The sequence below is a fragment of the Dermacentor andersoni genome, chromosome 5 (assembly GCF_023375885.2).
Source record: "Dermacentor andersoni chromosome 5, qqDerAnde1_hic_scaffold, whole genome shotgun sequence".
Taxonomy (NCBI): Eukaryota; Metazoa; Arthropoda; class Arachnida; order Ixodida; family Ixodidae; genus Dermacentor; species Dermacentor andersoni.
In genome coordinates, this window is record NC_092818.1 from 198,182,972 (window position 1) to 198,206,779 (window position 23,808).

A 23,808-nucleotide genomic window follows, 5' to 3' on the forward strand; every position below is an offset into this window, starting at 1 on the left:
CACATCCTCGGCATGTTTTCAGCAGCGACACGCAGAGAGCGTAGGAGCCTCCGACTGCCATCGCAGTTTTTGGGCATAACTGGCAACAGAAACCTAACAAACGGGATGCTAATACACTCTCAGACAAAACGTAACAAACAGGAACTTTATTTATTTATTTATTTTATTTCACAATAACCCTAAAGGCCCTCTAGGGAGGGTATTACATAGGGTAAATGTTACATAGGTGAGGTGAACAGTGCGTAATGTAAATACAATGGAAAAACAAAACAGGGAAAAAATTAATTACAGTGCATCAACGTACAAACACAAAAAAATAATGATAGTTATCAGTACAGCAACACTAAATTGTTTGTACAAAATGTGACACTGTCGTGGAAGCTTGGTTAACGGCGCATTAACAAAAAAAAAGAAAAAAAAACTTGTGCCCGCATTTATCGCTAGACGGGTATTGTGGCTGCGCCATTTGCACTCGCTGTGCACGAATCTTCATTCCAAAGTGTTCTGTAATTCAACGTTCTCGGACATGCACTTACTCTGGCTTCGAACGACAAGGCTCTGTCATTGGGTTTATCATAACCCTACTAGTCATTGCTAAACTCGCAATGTTAAATTGTAGACAGGCGTGGATGCGTGCGCAGTGAGAAACTCTATGAATGCGTGGATTCTGAAGCCCTTCTTGCTTTCGTCGCGCAGAAGAGCGGCAGTAGCGAACAGAAACCGAAACAATAAGAGAACGTGAACAACGTTAATTGATTGCTGCTATAAATGTATGTGCTGCAAATTGTTGAGAAGGCTGAAATCATTTTAGTTGTTGGTTAGCAGTGCGCCTCTTAGTAATGTATTGTGTGGCAACAACCTATGGGCGGATGTGCTGTACTTTCAGTTCCGCTCGCTGTATGGTGGCGCCGTCGCGCCGCCATGGAAAACTTCCGCTTGCGTCTGCCCGTTGTACACGTTGGAACCTGGTGAAAAATCGGGCTTATTCCGATGCCGAAGTGCCCCTTATTTATTTAATGCGTGCTCTTCCACACCAGGACCTCACACTATGTGCTCCATGCGAATGCTTATAGCTTTTGTGGCCATCGTACAGACTGCGTTTGGTGTAGAGCTGACTTTTGAGCTGCCGGACAACTCCAAACAGTGCTTTCACGAAGACATCGAGGCGAACAAACAGACTACGGTGGAATTTCAGGTAACCCTCCGAAATGTGTTTAGACGATCAACTCACTCTCAACATATGCCTGCTTCTGAAGGCAGCGAAATCCGACGTTATACTGCCGGTACGTGGTCTCGCGGGGATACGTCAACCTTAGCGCGTTGTCATATGCTACGAAACGAAAACCCTATGTTCTGATTTTAACACTTTCAGTCAATAACTTCTGTTTTTCGCTTTCGTTGAGACTCCGTCGTGCTACGAAACGGTGACCGATGTACCACGTGTAGCTTCATTTTGAATGAACCTAGTGCGGTATGATGCGAGGGTGCGCCGATCTAGATCTAACCTTTGTGATGTAGTACAATTGCTGCATAAACTCCGAGTTTAATTTTCCTCTGCTTGAGTAAAATTGGTGAAGACAAGAACAGACACACACATGCTAGTAACGGACAGCTTGTGCAAGTGAAGAATAGCTGTTTCGTAATTCGTAATGTGCGTATTTGCACTTGTAAATAATGCGGTCTAATGTCAACACTTGACTGACCGCACAAGTTTAATTCTGAAAATTCATGACGTATTACATAAAAGGCGATTAGAAGCTCTGTGCGAAATATTTTTCCCTTTCCATAAGCTTTCTGCTTCGAGTGCTCGAGTGACATTGCATGACAGTAACGAAGGCACACAGCACCCACTGTATTCAAGGCATCGGAATCAAGACTAGGCTGCGTGCATGACCATATGGATCAAACCCAGAAGCTGCAAGTAGTAGGAGCAGCCACAAATGTTGTATAGCAGACAAAGTTAGAAATTCAGAGTGGCTTATGCAAAATCTGAAATATGTAAAGAAACAATGCACAAATATTGCTTTCTTTTCTCTGCAGCCTACCACACATGCAGTTTAGGAGCACACTATATTGGGCTAGTTTGTACATAGCTGTTTGAGGACATGGCGCAAGGTTGAAACGCGCAAGAAAAAAAGAAGACGAAGTATGCTTTAATGGTTTAGAACTCTTTCTGTCTTCTTTCTTGTATGTCTTTACCTTGTGCTGCCAGGTCCTTGAATAACTGTGCATGTGCTTGTGGGTGCTCATACAGTCTAGAGTACTACTGTATCACTGCACTTGTACAGTTCATATTTTATGTTGAAAGATAGGAAGCAAGCTGCTCTGTGCGTGAAACACGGATGTAGAGCAAGCAGAACAATGGTCGAGTTGTCTGTGGGATGCCTACAAGGCATTTCTTCCTGGCAAAGAAAGGGAAGACAAAAAGAAAAAGAAAGAAAAAAGGTGTCCTCGTGTCTCCTGCTAGTTGTTTGTGCAATTGTGCACCAGCTAACTGTGCTCTCATGCCATTGGTAAAGTTCAGATGTATATAGACAGTTGACACTTGAGAGTGCTCATTAGTCTCATCAGTTATGTTGCTGGTTCAAACAAGCATTACCACATGCCTTATCATTTTGTTTACACAGCAGCTAAGAAGCAGAGCTTAATTTTTTTCTGCCATATGTGTATATCTCTGTAGTAGAACCAGAAGTTCTTATCTTCACCAAAAACTTGTGTGTGAATACTGCATTTTTTTTTTTTTTTTTGCATGTGTAGATACTGTACCAGCCTTGTTACAAGAGAACAGCTTGCTTTATTTAGCACAGTTGTAGAAGCATTAAACATGCTCATGTATACAAGCTACCAAGGCCTTTCATGTTTTGTACGATTAATGCTCGCCATGATCCAGAAGAGGAGGAACACTTGTTGCAGCACCTTATTATTTTAGCCATTACATTTTGTACGTTAAGAATGGCTGATAACTTTGTCACAGGGTGTAGTCAGGCACTTTTATATGGCCCTATTTATAGTGAACACTTACTTATTACAAAGTTTTCCCATCATTTTTATCAAAAAGGCCCATATGCCCCATTATCCCAATGTCCAGTAATCACATGTAATGTATGGAAACAGTTTCCATATGGGATCTGTATTTTATTATGTAGGATTATTGGGTAGAGAGTATTGATTCACTTTTTTTTAAAAGTAAGGATAAACAGATATTGCAATGTGCCAGTGTAGGACCACACACTTTTTCAACTTTCAAGCTGACATGGCCTCTGCACCAGCCATGTGCAAAGCACAGTGTGGCCACCTCTTCAAGGTGCCCTTGAACAAGTGAAAGTTAAAGTGTAAAAAACGAGTCAACTTGCTTGTACAGCAGAGTACTTAGCGCCTGGCACCTTTTCATGTTCATGCCACTAGCCTACATGCAATAGCCAATTAGCAGGTGGATATCATGTCAAACCTCAGGAGCGTTAATGCTGTGTAGGTGCTTGTTAACCAGACCCTAGATGTATATGGCCAAAAATTACTGCATGTGTTACTTTGGGGTATCAAATCTTCCAGAAACTCGAATTTTCTGAAATAAATTTTTATTGCAAGCACATTTTGCACTAAACAGTAAATTATTGAAAGAACGGTGGGCTTTGTACAAAGAATTGCATAGAAAGCTGTGGGAAGTTGCAAATTTGGTGCCCAGGCCCACTGAATGCATTCTAACCGGTGCAGAAAGCAAAAGTGATCATGTACCTTGCTTTGCGGGCATGTTTAACTCAGGGTGCCAAATTAATCCAGAGCTCCTTACCACTGGCTCACTCATGCTTGTGTGTTGCTTTGGAACGCGAGACCCTGTCAATGAATCGCTGCTTTTTATGCAGTGCCCGTTACTCATTTTACCACAATCATTTCAGTAGCTATTGCAAACATTGGATCTTACAGTCCTAGCTGATTGTTGTAGTATAAGGATCCTATCATGGCAGACTGCAAGCTTAAGCAAAATAAAATGGCATTTATGGCACTACGCATGATGTCTGACAGCAGTATGTCAGCTTTTCATTGTCTCTCTTTGGAAAATAAAGGTCCAGATATGCAGTTTCAAGCAAGGCCAAACATTCCAAGACCCTGTGATTTCCTCCTCTATTTCACATAAATTAGGAGCATAATCTCAGCAATACTATCCGTTTAAAAGCTGCCACAATGTGAAAGACTGCTCACTTTTTATGCAAAATATAGCAGAAAAGTAATTATAAAGACATCACTTTGTTTCAGATGTCTATTAGAGAGTTTCAGGATAGGGGCCCCAATAGTTTGGGGCCCCAAAGAGCTTTGCGGGTGTTAGCATTGGGGCACGCAGGACTGAAGTTTTAGAATAGGGCTTTGCGCTTGCGGATGGCGTCTTGTGCTGACAGCGCCACTACGGCGTCAAAGAAAAGCTATTAGAAATAATAAAATAAAATATACCATTCTATGATAGGAATAGGAATTTTGACTTGCGTGTATTCAGGTTTCATTACAATTTAGAGGTTATTCTGTAAGCAGCAAACAATTAGTTGCACTTAGTTTTGAGCAAATTAACTTTACGTGCCTTCACCAGACAAGCTTAGCCGTGTTAGGCCTACGAGCCATAAAATCGACAATTGAATTCAGAATCAGCGGTGTCTAATGAATTAATCTTCATAACACATGCTAGTTGAGAGAAAGCGATAACCGCAGTCACTTCTCCTAGCTTGCGAACTTCATGCGTTACCACGAATCGAACCAAGTTTGGTGCTAGGTTAGAGCCGTCGCTTCAATGGGTGCCGCCATGTTTGCTGACGCGAAGCTTTTGGGGCCGCTATTTGGGCTCCCGCTAAACGGTGAAATAGCGTTCCCAACGCAAAACCCAAATGCAGTTTGCGTCTCGCGCATGCGCCATGGCTTCGACGCTATTTCTTTGGGGCCCCTATTCTAAAACTCTATTGTTTCACACAGCAAAGCCATAAATTTTACCTTGTGACAACAAACAGAGTAGAATAATGTTTAGTCATCAGGACACCTATAAGGAATCGCATACAAATTAAACAATTTCTTTCGGGAAATCAAAGAAGAAAAAGATGATCATAAGGGGTTGCATGTGGCAGCGTTTATGAGCATCATTCATGAGTCTTGGCTTTGGGGCCCCAAAACGTTTGGGGCCCCTATTCTAAAACTCTATTGTTTCACACAGCAAAGCCATAAGTTTTACCTTATGACAACTAACAGAGTAGAATAATGTTTAGTCATCAGGACACCTATAAGGAATCACATACAATTTAAACAATTTCTTTCGGGAAATCAAAGAAGAAAAAGATGATCATAAGGGGTTGCATGTGGCAGCGTTTATGAGCATCATTCATGAGTCTTGGCTACCCAATTCACTTGAATGTAGCATAACTTTCTATAACTATGGAGAGCAACTGTAAAGTTATAAACACCGTCCAAGAACTAGGTTCAAGCAACTGGCCCTTCAGCTTTAGACAAGCACTTGCTAGACCTTCACTGATTGCACATGCTTAGGGGTAGTTGCATGTAAAACAGCACTCCCTGAAAGAAAAACTTAGAAATTTTATCCTATTTACTGCACAGATATAGAGTACACACATAGAAGAACACAAGTTCCCACTACCAACAGTTTTATTCAGGGAAAGGGAAACTACTTATGCATGTACACGCCTCACATCTGTACATATGTGAATCGGAAAATATCACTGCCATTGTAGCTGTATAATTGTCATAGCCCTGTATTCACAGAAGCAATTTAAGTAGGTAACAAAGAGAAAGTTCACTGATAGAGTAATGATGACCTTTTCATTTATAATGAAGATGCTGCAAATGTCAAGAGCCTGTTTTGCATTCTGATGGCATTGAACAGTATATACTTAATCAACCATAACCACAGAAAGTTCTTAAGACGTTTACCACGTTCTCATACCATCATTTGCATGCTATGGCATGGCACGGAATAGTTACATGCAAAAAAAGCATGCAAATAGTCATTAGTTGCAAACTGGGCCTTGAACCAATTGATATGGGCTTCATAGCATTATGTGTGCTCACTTGTCCAGTTATAACAATTGAAATACTACACCATACTGCTTTGGAGTGCTACCGCAGACAATGCATTAACATTGAAATTATTAAGCAGTTGGGTGTGGTTCTGCGAAATTGGCCTCGAGGGGTAGACTTCGAGCATTGTATCTTTTGATCGTAGATGCTCATTCTTGTAAGGGAATGCCTTGAGTTAGTATTAGTCTTAAGTGTTTTTGGTTTTTATTAAACAATTGGCATAGTCCTTTCAGTTGTCTTTGTACACAACAATTCTGTTTATTTCAGCAGATATATTTTTCATTATTTCATCATCATTACTCTTATACCTTTAAAGGTCCCAGTGGTACATTGCATGAGGTGGGAGCAAATATATTGATTCAAACATTTCGTGAAATAAGTAGCATGAGAATGATACAGGCAAAAAGCTAAAAAAAAGTTACAAGGCAGAAGACAGAACACAATATTTTACAGTACAAGAAACAATATATAGCATGATACAGGAAACTAGGAATGATGCATATTAACACTTGTAATGATTATTGGAAAAGTTCTTTGAATTTCTCAGGTTTTCACTCTTTGACAATGTTATCTGGGAGTTTATTCCAGTCACTGGCTGCAGGTAACAGAGACTGATTAAAAAGAATGGAATTATGTAGGCTAGGAAAATATTAATATAGGTTATGAAAAGAGAGAGTGATTCTAGAATGGGAAAGGAGCTATTTTCTGCAGCCCTTTAGGGAGCACGGCTCAGCGCCTTGGCAAGCGGCGCAAGCAGCAGGCGAGCAGCGCATCTACAAGTTAGGCACCAGCCCTGGGTCCTCTAGGAATTTAAGGAGGTGTGAAATAAGCATGCGCAAGTGATTTTTCTACTGTGAACAAGAGGGAGAAGGTCCAGGGATGATTCTTTGGCCATGTCATTTTGATAGCAGTCGTACCCTGATGTAATGAAGCACACTATGTGGTTTTGAAAGCCTTCGATAGAGTTTACTGGTATTCTTGACATGGTTTCCAGATTGCCAAAGTGTACAAAGTTTTGTGCAAATGAACGGTTACGTAAGGCAATTTTCAAACAGATTGAGAGCAAATGCGGAGGGATCGTTTGATGAAACCTAGTGTTTCAGAAGCAATGGGTGCGAGCTCAAGTGGGTGGACAGAGCACGTCAGATAACTTATTTTCTTGTAAAGCTTTCACGTTGAGTTTATTGTCTTGTTTTACTAATTGACGCTGAGACGTGTTGTATGACTGTACATGCTGCCCTTCAGCATTGCAAACGGAAACGTTTTTGAGAAGCAGTCTTTAGGAATTTCTCAATGTGATATGTGATGTTCCGTTGGAAGAATTAATAGAGTACATGTGATATTCGAGCATAAACAGAATGAGACTTCATAAACAGAATGAGACTTTATTTGTAACGTTACACAGGTACATATAATTAAACAAATAATGAAAAAAAGAAAGGTATATGTCAATCCGAGCAACTCACTACATCAAACACAAGATGAAGCTGTGTAAGGGTGTTCTCGCACTCTAGGAAAGTCTTAGCTAAGGGTCTGTTTTGCCACCACCTTAAATGTACCAGAGTTTTACGCACAAGTGTACATGCCTCGTCTGTGAACTTGGTGAAATTATGTGTGTCACCACAAGGGAAGCGAGCACCGCAGGAGGAAGGCGCCTGGAAGTGGAGAAGAGAATCGCACATCGGGGAAAGTACAGAGGAGCACATTGAGGATGGATGGATGGATGGATGGGATGGGATGGAATGGGATGTGATGATGGGATGGGATTGGATGGGATATGATGGGATGGGATGGGATGGGATGGGTGGATGGATGGATATCTGCTGAGGTGGGTGGGTGGGTGGGTCTCATGATTTGGATCCGCGGTCACTACCTGTCCTAAGTAGATGTATTCCTTTACTACTTCCAGTGCCTCGCTACCTATCATAAACTGCTGTTCTCTTCCGATACTGTTAAACATTAGTTTTCTGCAGATTAATTTTTAGGCCCACCCTTCTGCTTTGCCTCTCCAGGTCAGTGATCATGCATTGCAATTGGTCCCCTGAGTTACTAAGCAAGGCAATATCATCAGCGAATCGCAAGTTACTAAGTTATTCTTCATTAATTCTTACCCCAATTCTTCCCAAACCAGGTCTCTGAATACCTCCTGTAAACACGCTGTGAATAGCATTGGAGAGATCGTATCTCCCTGCCTGACGTCTTTCTTTATTGGGATTTTGTTGCTTTCTTTATGGAGGACTACAGTGGCTGTGGAGCCGCTATAGATATCTTTCAGTATTTTTACATACGGCTCGTCTAGACCCTGATTCCGTAATGCCTCCATGACTGCTGAGGTTTCGACTGAATCAAACGCTTTCTCGTAATCAATGAAAGCTATATATAAGGGTTGGTTATATTCCGCACATTTCTCTATCACCTGATTGATAGTGTGGATATGGTCTATTGTTGAGTAGCCTTTACGGAATCCTGCCTGGTCCTTTGGTTGACAGAGGTCTAAGGTGTTCCTCATTCTATTTGCGATTACTTTAGTAAATACTTTGTAGGCAACGGACAGTAAGCTGTTCGGTCTATAGTTTTTCAAGTCTTTGGCGTCCCCTTTCTTATGGATTAGGATTATGTTAGCGTTCTTCCAAGATTCCAGTGCGCTTGAAGTCATGAGGCATTGCGTATACAGGGTGGCCAGTTTTTCTATAACAATCTGGCCACCATCCTTCGACAAATCTGCTGTTACCTGATCCTCCCCAGCGGCGTTCCCCCTTTGCATAGCTCCCAAGGCTTTCTTTACTTCTTCTGGCGTTACTTGTGGCATGTCAAATTCCTCTAGACTATTCCTTCTTCTACGTCATGGCTGCCACTGGTACTGTATGAAGCTCTATAGAACTCCTCAGTCACTTGAACTATCTCACCCATATTAGTAATGATATTGCCGACTTTGTCTCTTAACTCATACATCTGATTCTTGTCTATTCCGAGTTTCTTCTTCACTGCTTTTAGGCTTCCTCTGTTCCTGAGAGCATGTTCAATTCTATTCATATTATACTTCCTTATGTCAGCTGTCTTACGCTTGCTGATTAACTGGACGTACCAAATTCGTCTTGTGATGGACAGGCTGAGCGAGGACTGAGCAGTGACGCAAGCGGCGGCAGACTGAGTGCCGGGCACGAGCTGAACAAGTCTGGCAAAAGATGTGGGCTTGGCATGTCCAGGAGGCTCCAGAAGAGGAGGAAGGGGAAAATGAATAGCTTGAATAGTACATTACCAATTTGCTTGAAATAACACTGTGCAATTCTTTGCAATGCCTTACCATCTTTCCTAATGGCACTTTACACTTTATAAAAATTGGAAAATGTACGTAAAAACAAAACAAAAAGATAAGCCGTGAAACAACCACCACACTTACACAGAATGAAAGCATTTTTAAAACATTGTACGCGCAATGCACGAAGAGGGAATAATAACCATAGGCTTGCGCGTAACTCGATTTCACGAAGTGCAACGTCACAAACTTTTTTGGAAACGCTTCCCGATATCTGGGGCCATTCCTTCGTTGTACCCGACCTTCTTCGTATGCTTCACTGCATCGAAGCTGCATGCCTCTTATACCTTCCTTTATACCCCCTCTATATCTGATGATGCATTTTGTTGGCTCTACCAATGCCATTTTCTGGCTGCGCATTCCGCCGGCCTGGTAGGGCTGCATTACCATCACGGATGCCGGTATCAGGCTTCGCATTCTCACCGATGTACTAGTTACGTGAACTACCATTGTTGTAGGGATGCCTCAGGGCTCAGACGTTGGCTGCGTTGCATGTCGTACTTTGACATTTTATATTGGCCATACACCGTTGGCCTTAGCCGCCGCCACATGAGAACTGTTGTAAAACTTCCCTTAACTGTTTAGCTTCCCTTAGCTGTTAGCTTCCCTTGCCTTAACTGTTTAACTTCCCAGCTTCCCTTAACGTTTCCATCACTGAACTTGCCCAATTCAATTGTCGCAGCTGGGACCATTGCGCGAAGACCATAATAATCAGGGCCAGGGCAATCCTGTTGCCCCGGTTATCGTTTTTGTCACAGCTGCAGGTAAAACAGAAGCGCAAATAAAAGAAAAATGTGAATGTTCCTTGGGCGGCTAGCTGAATCATGACCTTCACCTCTTCAGGCTGCTTGCATCGAAGTACATGTAGGTTTGCGATTCAGATCCAATATCTGTCTTAGTTCTCTGGCAAGCTTACTTTCTCTGCCCGTTTTGAACTAAATTCATTTGCAGCTGAATTCGACAGGAGAAAACTTGCAGTCTTGAAAAAGCTGGTGTGCATTTCACTCGTAAATGACGAATGAATGAATAAATAAATAAATAAATAAATAAAATAGAGTCTCCTGCGAAACGAAGCATGTGCTTCGTTGCCTGCATAACAGGGGTTGTTTTTTACCTTTCTTATGACATTCAATAGACCAGGAGGTGCCATAATGAGCAGCCGCGGGAGCATCATCGTGCCGTTTGAGGCGTTAGCTGGATGAGGACATCTCACAGACACTGTAAACGATGCCATTGCACGCCAAAGCTTGGCAGCACACATGTACTGGGTAAATATGAGGTGGAAAAGTGCAGATAGGAAGCATATTTCATACAACAAGCTGAAATGCTTTAGCACACCTTATATCTGGATCTTGAGTGAATTGGATTACGTGAACCTGAGGATGCTATATATAGTTAGCATGCATGATGGGAAATTTGAGTGATATATGTTGTGAGTAGACTGGGTTCGGTTGTCCGGGTCATCAAGTTATGGGTTGTCGCTGGTATGGCTGGGTTTGGTGAAATCTCGAATGCTGATAGCATCAGGGTTGTGGTCGCTGAATGCATCGCGAAAGTTTTGCTTGTGGCGTCGCTGTGCCTGTGAGAGTAAAATTTGTGCTTAGTGGAGCCAGTGGGAAAGCCTCCGCATCGGTGATGAGTGCGGTGCCCCCGAACGGAAAACGCTTACGTTTGGCCCCTTTAGTTCCTTAGAAAGAGTCGTGGTGCAGCTGCCTTTGAGCTGGGGAGGAGGCTCACAAACCGAGTAGAGGTCTGATGCTGGGGTCAGCGCGTGGGACGACAAGACGTGGAATGATGCGACGGTTCAAATGTCGAGAGCGGTTGTGACTGAGCGCTCGAGGTGACATAGTGAGCAATGACGGCTGTCCGCAAGTTGTCATAGAAGTAGAGGCTGGGGGGTGGCGTCGGGAGCCTGGAAATCAGCCAGTGCCTGGAACCTTGTTGACAAGGAAGTGGCTGTCCAGCTGGATGAAACAGATAGATGTCTGGCATGTCGATGTAGAATACCTGGACACCCTACAACCGCATAACATTTGCTGGATTGCGTGAGGCCATGTCACTCGCCTTGGTAGAGTCGGTGCGCTGACGCTGGCATGGCTGGGCTCAGTTGTCTGGGTCACCAATTTGTGGGTTGACGCTGACATGGCTGGGCTCGGTCATCCGAGTCACCAATTTGAGGGCATGGTTGGCCACTCATGCTGTTGACGTAGCCACCGTTTATTTAGGCCTGCCAACCATGGTGCAGCGGGATATCAGGAGCGGCCAACCCTGCGGCTGCTTGGGTCGAGCACGCTAGTGTGTTCTAACCTTGGGAGTGTTAGTTCTAGTAGTAACATATAAATACCCAAGACAGTGGACGGGGAAACAGTGTCGCGGTAGCTCAATTGGTTAGAGCATCGCACGCGTAATGCAAAGACGTGGGATCATTCCCCACCTGTGTCAAGTTGTTTGTTCATCCACTTTCATTGCAATTAATTTAGCATTTCTTTAATTCAATTAGTAAGTACAAGTAATTTCCTTTATGTTGTCTTTGGTGTCTTTGGTGGCTTCTGATATATGTATATTATCACGACGCCTAATCGACCCGAAAGAGGTTCTGCACCTATGGAGAAACCTGACCGACCAGGAAAACAACAGCCCAGCTCATGTCCAGGTCATGTTGATTCACTGTAGTCCCGGCTTATGCATGCTAGTCTGCTACACTGCTGAAAACAGGCGTCGGTCGAGTCCGTGCCAAGTGTGCCGTGAGTGAGCGTGACTCGCGAGAAGACGACGTTTCGTCTGAAGTTAAGAGTGGAAGCCCCAGTATTGTAAGGTGGTCACGAGGTGTAATGCCCGCGCAGCTACACGGGCCTTTATTTCCATGTGCGCATTACATTTGCTGTGTGTAGTGTTGGTCAAAAGTTTGGAGACCACTTTGCTGATGGAGGACTTATTGCCGAACCATATAAAATGGCAGCTATGACATGCCTGGTCTGTGGCAGTGCCAGTATGCGACCCATCGATCCGTCCGGTTAGTGGCTAAGCGCCCACTGATTTCGAAACTTTTCGACACTTTGATTGTGCCTGTTCTATTTTGTCGATCGGTTGTGGATGATTTGCTCGATGCTGAACAACAGCTTCCATTCGGCGTGACAGTTTGTTCCCTTTCATGCACGCATGCAAAAAAAAAAAAAAAAAATGTGCATTAACATGCAATTAGCAGACAGCCTGTTGTCAACTGTACGCTGGTTACCCAAGGCTCTGAAGTACGAAATCAGCAAGCCCACCTTCGTGCATGGCGTTCGCTGCCAGCGTTTCCAGGGAAACATTATGTTTACATAAGTTGCAGTTGCTGGGAAGCATGAGAAGCAGTCAGGGATCTTTTAATACTATCGCGTTACACTCTTAAAGGTGAAGCTTAAACATCCTCTAAGATTTTGTACATGGTGAGAGGGGGTGCCGAGAATGACCTGATGACATACGGAAAGGGTAGACACAGCAAACCCAGTTACGAGTTTTTAACTGCTAACGCCGTAAAATATACGCCTCCTTCTGTTTCGACAAACCATGAAGCATTACCTACTTTCTATCTGTGAATCCTACTAGGTTGTGTAAATCTTTGGCAAATGGTAACATACTTTTAAGTTGTGCAGCGTCCTCCTAAGCTGCTGCCCACATGTTTGCATGCCTAGTTCCCTTGTCTTCTTGCTCCCCTTTATTGACAATGCCTGTGGCTGCTTCCTGTGAAGCAGGCAATCAACAGTCGCAGACCGGGTCAGACCAAAAAAGAAATAATAATAAAAGTAAATGCCGCAGTTCCAACGAGCTGGAGTCTACCTACAGCGAAGCTTTATGCGATTGCATAAAGCATCGAAACACGAGTTTATGTTTTTCAGATTTTTTTCTTTTCCCCGCACGGCCGCCGCTGTATGGATGGATGGATGATCATGAATGGATAGATGGATGCTATGAGTGTCTTTTTTGAAGCCATCTGGTGATGGTACAAGAAACCCAGTGGCAGGGACGTCGAGCACCTCCTCCACTGCAAAAGAGTCGAAACGAGCTTGTGCTTTTCTGTTTCTTTTTTCTTTCCTCCGCACAGCAGCCGCAGATACGTAGAGGCAAGCGCCATCTGGTGGTAGTAAAGAAACGCAGCGGCGGTGGTGATGTTGCTCGCGTCCTCCACTGTGATTGGTTGGCCTATTCGGCTAGAGAACAGCCACGTAGCACTCACGATCACAAAAATCTGGCGAGGTTCGCAAAGAAAAGCTTCGCTTTTAATTATGATAGTAATTAAAACACACAGAACTTGCCTTTTCACTATGTGGAAAGTAGCCAACCGTGCGTGCATCTGTATAACCCCCACTGTGTTTCCATTCTGTCTCTTACCCTGATGAAACATTCCGCATAGTATGTTATGGAAAAAGTATGGATCTCGCGCATTTCTCTCACGAAAGGCATGAAAAACAAGTTTGATGCAGACACATACAGGGTATATTTTTTTAGATGCACCAAATTTTTTAAAGATTGCCTATGGCAGATAGCACAGTTCTAACCCTTGACCTAAATTACTCTATGAGGTGGCCATTACCTCTGTGGGAAATCAAAATGTTCAATTGAATAATTAACGTAACTATGCTATTTTTAAATTAATTACTTTGCATTATTCATTTCAATCTACGAATTGTAGCCGCTGAGTTCGCACGGCGCATCCACTTGGAACGAATTTTCTGGACAGCACCAGTTCTGAGATATTAGTTTTCAATGTGTCCGTCAAAATGCATTGATGTTCCACTTACTTTTGTGCTTCAATGCACAAGACGGTAGTTTCTTGGCTCCCCTCTATGGAGAACTCTGCGCACACCTATGAGCATAAGTGCAAACGCAAACCATTCTGAAACTACTCCGCTGGCTTTTTTAGTTTCCAGGTTCACCTGTATTTGTAAGTGGCTAATTCAGTCACCAAAACATACATTTACGACTACTCCATGCTTGAAAGTGGTGGTTACACTAATCATACTTCCATCTAATCATGCGTAACAGGCGTTCTGATTTGTTATATGCTGATCGAGTTTCAATTTATGTTGGTGGTAAATGAGGAGTCTTTGTAGATAATGGCCATGCTTGAGCGATATATGGACAGGCACATATGAAGGCACATCAGTATAGTATTTTATCTAGGATGTCAAAAATCTATAAGTATAGATTGGTATTGGTAAATGTAACATTTTCCTGCATGTTTGAATGTGTATGGGTGATGTTTTGTGGAATGAGTTGTCTATTTGTCACCTCGGGTGTCTTTTTCATGATGACTTCATGCATTCTCTCTCTTCTTTAAGGTTGAACCCGAATTTTACTCTTGTCACCACTGTGCATGTTTGGATCTGCCCTGCTTACGCCATCCGCTCCTTTGTGTACTTGCAGGTAGTGACGGGTGGCCACTACGACGTGGACATGACCCTGAAAGGGCCAAATGATGAGACCCTGTACCAGGGCGTGAAGAAGCAGTTCGACACAGTCAAGATCACGCCCAAGACAGCCGGAACGTACACGGCCTGCTTCTCGAATGAGTTCTCAACCTTCTCGCACAAGCTGGTCTACATGAACTTCCAGGTGGGCGAGGAGAAGCCCTTGCCGGGACTGGGCGAGCACTACACGGCCATGACCAAGGTGCGTGTGTCTACGCCACTGTGATTACATGATGTAGCCATTGGCTGACAGTTACGGCGAGTTAATCCTGCGATACACGGAGCGCGTGGCTCCTGCAGCGATAGGTTTGTCGTGACCGAAAATTGGTGAAGGAATCAAGGTGGGCACTAGATTTGTTTCAGGAAGTACTGTGTGTTGAAGCAACAAATTGATAATGTTACAATGAATGTTATGCAACTTGGGCTCTACAGATTTAGAAATGAACACTTGAATAATAAAATGTGTGCGACATAAATGGAAAGTGAGTGCACAAGAAAAGCAAGAGTAGATTCGTGCTTTTGTTACTGAGATTAGTGTTAAGACATAAGTATGCGATCACCTCGTGTTATCTTGAAGTCAGTCTCACTCCATTTACTTGACCGTTTTGCTCGAGATATAGTTTGTCGATAGCTCATATAGACATGACCGGAAAGACGGCAAATGCATGCTGGTCAGGAAATGAGATCGGTGTCCAGTAGCATCTGGAAAAAAAAATCAACTTGGCACAGCCAAGAACACAGCTGTCACTCACAAACTAAAATTAAAAATGAACAAAAATATATTAATAAAGATCCTTGGCAGGTACAAATGCCAATGTGAGTGACTAATATATTCAAAATTGGGAAGCTGTATGAGCGAGTTCTCACACCCTTCGTCGGAAGTATTAGGGGTCTATTTGCCGGCTGTTTTTATATAGCGACAATTCATCAGGCAGGGAGATACAATCTCTCCAATGCTATTCACAGCGTGTTTACAGGAGGTATTCAGAGACCTGGATTGGGAAGAATTGGGGATAAGAGTTAATGGAGAATACCTTAGTAACTTGCGATTTGCTGATATTGCCTTGCTTAGTAACTCAGGGGACCAATTGCAATGCATGCTCACTGACCTGGAGAGGCAAAGCAGAAGGGTGAGTCTAAAAATTAATCTGCATAAAACTGAAGTAGTGTTTAACAGTCTCGGAAGAGAACAGCAGTTTGCGATAGGTAGCAAGGCACTGGAAGTGGTAAGGGTATACATCTACTTAGGGCAGGTAGTGACCACGGATCCGGATCATGAGACTGAAATAATCAGAAGAATAAGAATGGGCGGGGGTGCGTTTGGCAGGCATGCTCGGATCATGAACAGCAGGTTGCCATTATCCCTCAAGAGAAAAGTGTATAACAGCTGTGTCTTACCAGTACTCGCGTACGGGGCAGAAACCTGGAGGCTTACGAAAGGGTTCTTCTTAAATTGAGGACGCAGCGAGCTATGGTAAGAAGAATGATGGGTGTAATGTTAAGGGATAAGAAAAGAGCAGATTGGGTAAGGGAGCAAACGCAAGTAAATGGCATCTTAGTTGAAATCAAGAAAATGAAATGGGCATGGGCAGGACATGTAATGAGGAGGGAAGATAACCGATGGTCATTAAGGGTTACGGACTGCGATTGGGAAGGGAAGTGTAGCAGGGGGCAGCAGAAAGTTAGGTGGGCGGATGAGATTAAGAAGTTTGCAGGGACGACATGGCCACAATTAGTACATGACCGCAGTTGGAGAAGTATGGGAGAGGCCTTTGCCCTGCAGTGGGCATAACCAGGCTGATGATGATGATGATAAATTAATCAGTGACATCCTGGTCATGTGGCCACTTCAGGGATCCCTCGCAAGCCGGGTTGCTGGATCATGTCATCAACTTTCACCGCCAGCGTTCTTCCAGCATGAAGCTGGCGGTAAAACACAATGTGGGGAACAAAAATTGGGAATTACTGGCTGCAAAAAAAGAAAAAACGAGGGCGATAAAAGAAAACGCAGAGAAGTTGTCTATTTGAGTGAGGTATACGCAAGGTAACATTTATTTTAGGATTACTGATAATTACATTTCAAAGTGAAAATGCGGGACTTTAATGCAGGTTTTGTTGCTGGCTCTTTCACATTCGATGGCTGTACATGCCAATGATGCACAGAAACGGTCGTGGATAAAAAATGTGATCTTCACGAAAGCAGATATGCCATATAGTGTGGTATTTTTCAACAGGAAGGAAAATAAATAATCATGAAGCAGAAGGAAGTGGTCGCTGACTACTCCCCACCACGCTAGGCATAAAACCGGGGCAATCCTACTCTGTCGTGCCTCGCATCGGATTGGTGGATTCAAATGACTCTGACGTGGTACGGGAAGTACTTCGGATGAGCTTCAAACGTGTTCGGCGATAAGCCATGGCCGTGGACTCTGAACCGCGCGAGCCGCTTTCGAAAACTTGGCCCCACCGCCGGCGACACGCATGTATAATTGATGCCATGTGTATAAACATTTCATCCTGCCTCATAAGTTTTGCTAAGCTGTATTGGAATGGAGTGTTTACATAATCATGCATTACTGTCGGTGTTTTGGTTTGGCAACTTTCACTGCTGAAGCGGTTGTCCAACATCAAGCGCCTACATGTGCAAGCTTACTCATAATCGTCTTATCATTTTCTATTGAGTGCGGTGCAATGGCATGTAGTTTTTTCTTGTTTTGTATGACTGTTAAGGCGTATAACTGTCGTTTTAAAGCATCGCAGCTGATGCAGGTATGTTTATGTAATTGAATGTGAATTTGCACAGCTTCTGATGTCAAAGCATGCTTTCCTATTTGTTATGTATATTAGAGCACTGTTCATGGTTCCCGTGCAGATGGAGTCTTCGTCCGACTCTGTGCACAACAACCTGAATACCATTGTGGACTACCAGACGCACCACCGGCTGCGTGAGGCGCAGGGCCGTAAGCGTGCCGAGGACCTGAATGCGCGGGTGCTTTACTGGTCAATCGGCGAAACCATAGCTATGCTGGTCATCTTTGTTGGACAAGTCTTCGTGCTCAAAGGCTTCTTCACCGAGCGAAAAACCATTGTGACCACATAAAATTGCTTCCGAGCCCTCCCTGCCAGACTGTTGCCAGCATCCCCCCATTCCTATTGCATCGTCTTTTTCCCCATCTCTCTCTCTCTCTCTTCTGTTTGCTGTTCACCAGGATAATACAGAACTTTGCTGGTTGCTCGTTCATAGGGCGTTGCGAATCCCACACGGTAGAAAGCGATATTAAGGTGGTGTCTACACACGTCTGTTGGAACAGGGGAGATGTGGTTGGGACTTAGTCGTTGCACAGTTCTCACCTTGCGTTGCCTTGAAGTGAGGGTTCCGGGAATGGCGATTACGAATCGACAACGTTGCACAACGGTCATGAAAGGGGGCACCGCAAAAGAGCACACGTCGGCTCAGTTATTTTCTTTTCTTGTTTATTTTTTTTGTTTTTTGCTGACCCAGACGCTTTTGGAAGTTACAGGATATCGGACAGCTAACGTCAGCAGGTTGGTAACGGTAGCTGTGAAGCATTTCACTTGTTTTACATGATTCTGCAGCACCATCTGTCGATCGGCCTCTTTACCACCCAACACTTAAGGTATGGACTGTCTAGTATGGGGAACAATTGTGGCAGTGACAGGCAGAGCAAGCTGATCTGAGAAGCCCATACAGATGGGCCACATTTCCATAAAGGTTTGCTTGCTCATTGCTGACCCGTGCACCAAGAAACTTGCGTGTGTGGTAAGCAATGCATCTGTGTCCCTAGATGTCTTGGTTGAACGCGGCATCTTATATTTCATGGAATTAAACTGAAAGGCATGTGGAAACTTAAATCACTAGCAGTTTTGAGAGGTGTGTGTGTGCAATTGATGATACAGAGTTCTTTAAAAAACGATGCAACTTAGAAATTGGCCATCAGTCTAGATTGCCTCTCTGTCATCTTGTGCGGTTAGCTGTCCACTGGTGTTATGGCACCCATAGGACAATGATGCCACGAAGGTGGGTGCGATATGATCAGTAGTGAATTTTGGCAGTGCACAGTGCTTGCTGTTCACCAGCATATCACTTTTGGACATTGTTATCATCCTACGCTCGTCGCTCATGGTGGGCATCACCTCTCCATTGTGAAGCTTTGCCGGCTTCTGCCATGTCATGTAATCTGCAAGTGCTTTTCATTCAAAGGAAGTAGGGTGCTCCAGTTTTGGTCCCAGAACCTAAGATATGTCAATGTGATATGAGCCCTGTGATTAGAATAAATATCCAAGGAAAATCTTGCAGAAAGAGCACACTGAGATATATAACGCAACTGGTTGCATTTCAAGTGCAAAAGTTTCGAGGCACATTCCCCGTAGTTGCAAGTCCTCGGGAGGGTATGATCATTACTGCCGTGCGTTCCCATACCTCTACGCTTCATCCCATCCTTTTCACCGAACAGCCACGATTCGAATCTCTGGCATAGCACAGCATTGTGGGCAAACCACTTCTTGACTGGGCTTTAGTAAAGCTGCTGCCACCCCACTCCTTCTTATGTCATGCGAGTTCGATGTGGCATATGTGTGCCTAGCTGTAAATAACCTTTGTACAATGCTGATGACCCAGTCAAGGGTAGGTGGGGTAGATGTTGGTATGATAAGTTCGAGAGCTATTGCTACATCAATGGGAGCACAGAATTTGAAATTTAAAAATCTTAAGTCTGGCTATTCTCGGGTAGTGATACGTCGGCGATGTATGTGGATATGGGGGTTTGTTCTTTTTGTGATTTGAAGACCACTTCGCCATTCGAGATTGACTAATAAAAAGAGCACTCGCACTATGAGGACTATTCATGTGTGTCTGTTCGTGCCTTATACTTTGAACGTTGCGTAATGCATTTGATAGTTTGTTTTCACTAAGCTAATGGGACTTGCCAGCAGAACGCGGCATTGTTAGAATGCGGTTAATGTTAGAACGTGGTGTGAGGTCAGGGTAGGGCAGGCTTAGTGCCTCCATTGAGAACGCTTGCATGTGGCGCTACTCGTGTGCCGTTGGCAATTCGTAAACAGTACCTTTGCTGCAGAGCACGAAGTCATGGGTTTGGTTTCCTGCGGTATTCATATTGAAGCGGAATGCAAAAATCCTTCGCAGATGTAAGCCAATCTCGACAGCTGATACATCAAAGACAGTAAAACTGCATGAGCAACTTTTCTAAACTCTGAGGAAGTGCTAGCAGTGTCTGTTTGCTGGCGGGTCTTAGTGATAATTCATCACCGACCCCATGGTCATATGCTTTTCGGGGTTTTCACTCAGGCGGCGTTACTAGACTGTTTTGGATTGGGTTACCTAAGCGCTGGGGTCGCAAACCGCCGGGTGCACAATATGCAAAGCTAGCAGAAAATGCAAAGGGCCCGAAAAGTCGACTTTGCGTTCCCCAACACTTAAGTGTAGATTGGGTACTCTCATAAAGCCATCAGCTTTGACCACAGCTGTCGACCTCCAACATGAAGCCGGTATTACACTACGTGGGAAGCAAAAGCTATTACTGGTTAAAACATAGTTGCAGATTCGCCCGAGAAACGACGCATCGATTGCGATAACAAATTAGCAGACAGTCATCTTACTATTTAATTAACAATGATAGAATATGTAAGCGCGACTCAACTAGAACATAGAAAGAAACAGACACACGGAGACAGCGCTGTCTTTGTGTGTCTTCTTTCTGTGTCCTTGTTCAGTCGTGCTTACACATTCTATCATGCATTCAAACCGAATAGCCTGTCAACGTGTTTTAACTAAATTAACCTGCACGGTGTCGCGCGCACATGTAAACAGGAACACACATCGCTTGATCACAGTGGAAACTGTCTATTAAAATGATGGAGTTGGGAATTGCGGCAGCAGCCGCGAGCCAATTGACCTCCGTGCATCTGTCGCTTCAATGCGTACGAAACGTCGAATGAATGAATGAAACCACGTTTATTCCACATTAAAATGCGCCGAAGACGCTGCGGTGGAAAGAGGAAGGGTGTTAATGCAAAAGGGGAAGGGTAAGGCTGCCTCCGTTTTATTAATGAACGTCCTGGAGGCAGCTAAGTGGGCATCACGTTTGTGGCTGTCGCGGAGCCGATCGCCGACGAAACGTCGAAAGCACAGCATATACGAAGCTACCAGCACTGTGCGCACTCTGGAAACATCACAGATCGCTTTTGAAGATGAGGCCCGCATGGACGCGCACTTTAGCCACGTCGCAGACCGCTTTCAAGACACGAGCGCCGGCAACGCGTCCCTACGGTGGCATCCGTGATTATCTTGGCCAACGTCGTAGTAGAGTGCGATTGCGAGGAGGAAAAGGCGCTATTTTCTGCAGCCCTTTAGGGAGCACGACTCAACACCTTGGGGAAGGGGGCATAAAGAAGAAAGAAAAAAGAGAAGATAGATAAGTTCGACGCGATTGCAGAGCCCAGTACTGCTAGCTACCGCTGTCTATGCGGCACATTCACAATTTACACGATAGCCCCGTGTCCTCCAGAAACGTAAGAAGGTGCCTGAAGGCGGAGCCGTGGTGAGGGCCGAGATGAGGGTACCAAGTAGCACATCGGCAGGCCCGGATGGTATTCAAATTATGTTAATAAAGAAATTGGGCCCGAAATCTAAGAAAGCATTAAGGGAGGTGGTGAGCAAAATGCTAATGGATGGTAAAGTGCCTGACGAATGGAGGCTAAGTAGGATGAGAATGATATATAAGGGAAAGGGGGACAAAGCTGACATAAAAGACTACCGGCCTATAACAGTGACGTCAGTGGTTTACAGGGTGGTTATGCAGATTATAAAGGACAGACTGCAGGCATGGGTAGAGAACGAGGGGGTACTTGGAGAGCTACAAAATGGGTTCCGGAAGCATAGGAGGCTAGAAGACAATCTGTTCTCACTAACACAGTGCATTGAAATAGCTGAAAAGGAACACAGACTCCTATGGCTGGCTTTCTTGAATATCAAGGGAGCCTATGACAGTGTACTTCAAGAGGGCTTGTGGGGTATTCTGGAAGCTTTAGGAGTGCAAGATGGAGTAACCAATTTCTTAAAAGATATCTATAAATGTAACTGGGTGATTATACAATGGGAAAAGCAGGTTTTGGAGCCTGTAATGATTCGGCGGGGGCTTAGGCAGGGGTGTTCATTGTCACCCCTGATGTTTATGCTGTACCTACAAGGTTTAGAGGCCAAAATACAGCAAAGCGGACTCGTCTTCAACCTATCATTTTTCAAACAAAGAAAATTGATTGAACAGTCATTACCAGGACTTATGTACGCGGATGACATTGTATTAATGGCTGACAATGCAGAAGATCTGCAGGGATTGATGGACATATGTGGTACAGAAGAAGACAGATTAGGCTTGAAGTTTAGCAAAGAAAAATCAGCAGTCATGATTTTTAATAACATTTGCGGCGAGCATGAGATACAGGAGGCCATGCTGGAGATAGTCGATAAATACAAGTACCTTGGGGTGTGGATAAATAATGGCATTGAGTATCTGACAGAGTACGAAAAATATCTAACGACTAAATGTAACAGAAGTGCAGCGATTATGAAGAGTAGGGCACTGTGGAACTACAATAGGTACGAGGTAGTACGAGGGATATGGAAGGGGGTAATGGTTCCAGGCCTGACTTTTGCCAATGCAGTTCTATGTATGAGAGCAGAGACCCGGCAACAGTTGGAAACTAGGCAACGTGGTGTGGGTAGGCTCGCTCTGGGCAAGTCACCAAATCTTGGGGTGCAGGGGGATCTGGGATGGTCTTCTTTCAAGGGTAGAGAGTTTAGTAGCAAGGTAGCATTTGAGGAGCGATTGAAAAAAATTGGGGAAATCCGGTGGGCTAGGAAGGTTTTCAGTTACTTATACACGAGGAATGTTGACCCAAGGTGGAGGAAGCGAACTAGAAAATTGTCAAGCAAATACTTGGGCAGCAGTGGGGGGACAAGTAAGGAATCATCCGTCAAGAAAAAGGTTAAGGAGACGGAGAGGGGTATGTGGAAAACAGAGATGCAAACCAAATCAGCATTAGAGACATACAGGACGTTTAAGCAAGAAATAGCCAAAGTAAATATTTGGGATAACAAATCTAGACGATAGGACCAGAAAGAGGAGGAGACAAACACGGCGCTGAACTTACAACTGATTTATTTGAAGTAAGAAGTCAACATTTATACGTACAAAACTGGGCACGCATGCTCCCGGTCATACATCGATGATCAGATACAAACTCCGGACAGCCAACATACGCACGCGTTGTACCTGCCTTGCAATCTACCCTTTATGCAGCAATGCCAGTTCTTTCGCTGACAAGATTAAAGATGTTTTGCTAACGCAACTATTAGATTTTCTGATGATATGGAATGCTTCAGCGACTTCTCTGGTAGTCTTGTCACTATGAAAAAATAACAATTGTGTATCGTCAAAGAAAGGTACGCATTTACAAATACTGCAATGCTTTGCCAGGTTAGTGTCTTTTTTGTCCAATGAATTGGCATGCTCCATTAGTCTAATATTGATGCAACAGCCTGTCTGGCCTATGTAAGTTTGACCATAAGATAAAGGAATTTGGTAGACAGCGGTGGAGCTTGCCGCGAAAGGCAGCCGGCACACTCCCGAGCGCTGAAGTACTTGCCGAACTCTGCCGAAGGGCAGGGATCACGCAGGAGGCAGTGGCAGATCCGGAAACTATGGACCGAGCTGTCCGTGTAGATGTGGAGATGTCCGTCCAGCCGGTCCTTCAACAGGAACGCCGACGCCTGGTACAATGCGCAGGATGGGGATTGCCCTTTCATGAGGCCCTCCAAGATAGTAGAGACCTCCAATGGCTGACGGTGCGGAGGAGACGATGGGATGGCTAGCGTAGGAGGACGGCCAACAACACCCTCGTATAGCTGACACAAGCTGCCCATGTGCAAGTAAGGTC

General features: G+C 44.2%; 1 protein-coding gene across 1 annotated transcript; it reads left to right on the forward strand.

The window, feature by feature from the left end:
- Positions 1-899: 899 nt before the first annotated feature.
- Positions 900-19,694, forward strand: p24-1 (transmembrane emp24 domain-containing protein). The gene is made up of 3 exons (XM_050179583.3): positions 900-1,195; positions 14,789-15,034; positions 17,705-19,694. Exons 1-3 carry the CDS (start codon positions 1,049-1,051, stop codon positions 17,930-17,932), a joined length of 621 nt encoding a protein of 206 aa, XP_050035540.1. The 5' UTR covers positions 900-1,048; the 3' UTR covers positions 17,933-19,694.
- Positions 19,695-23,808: the final 4,114 nt, after the last annotated feature.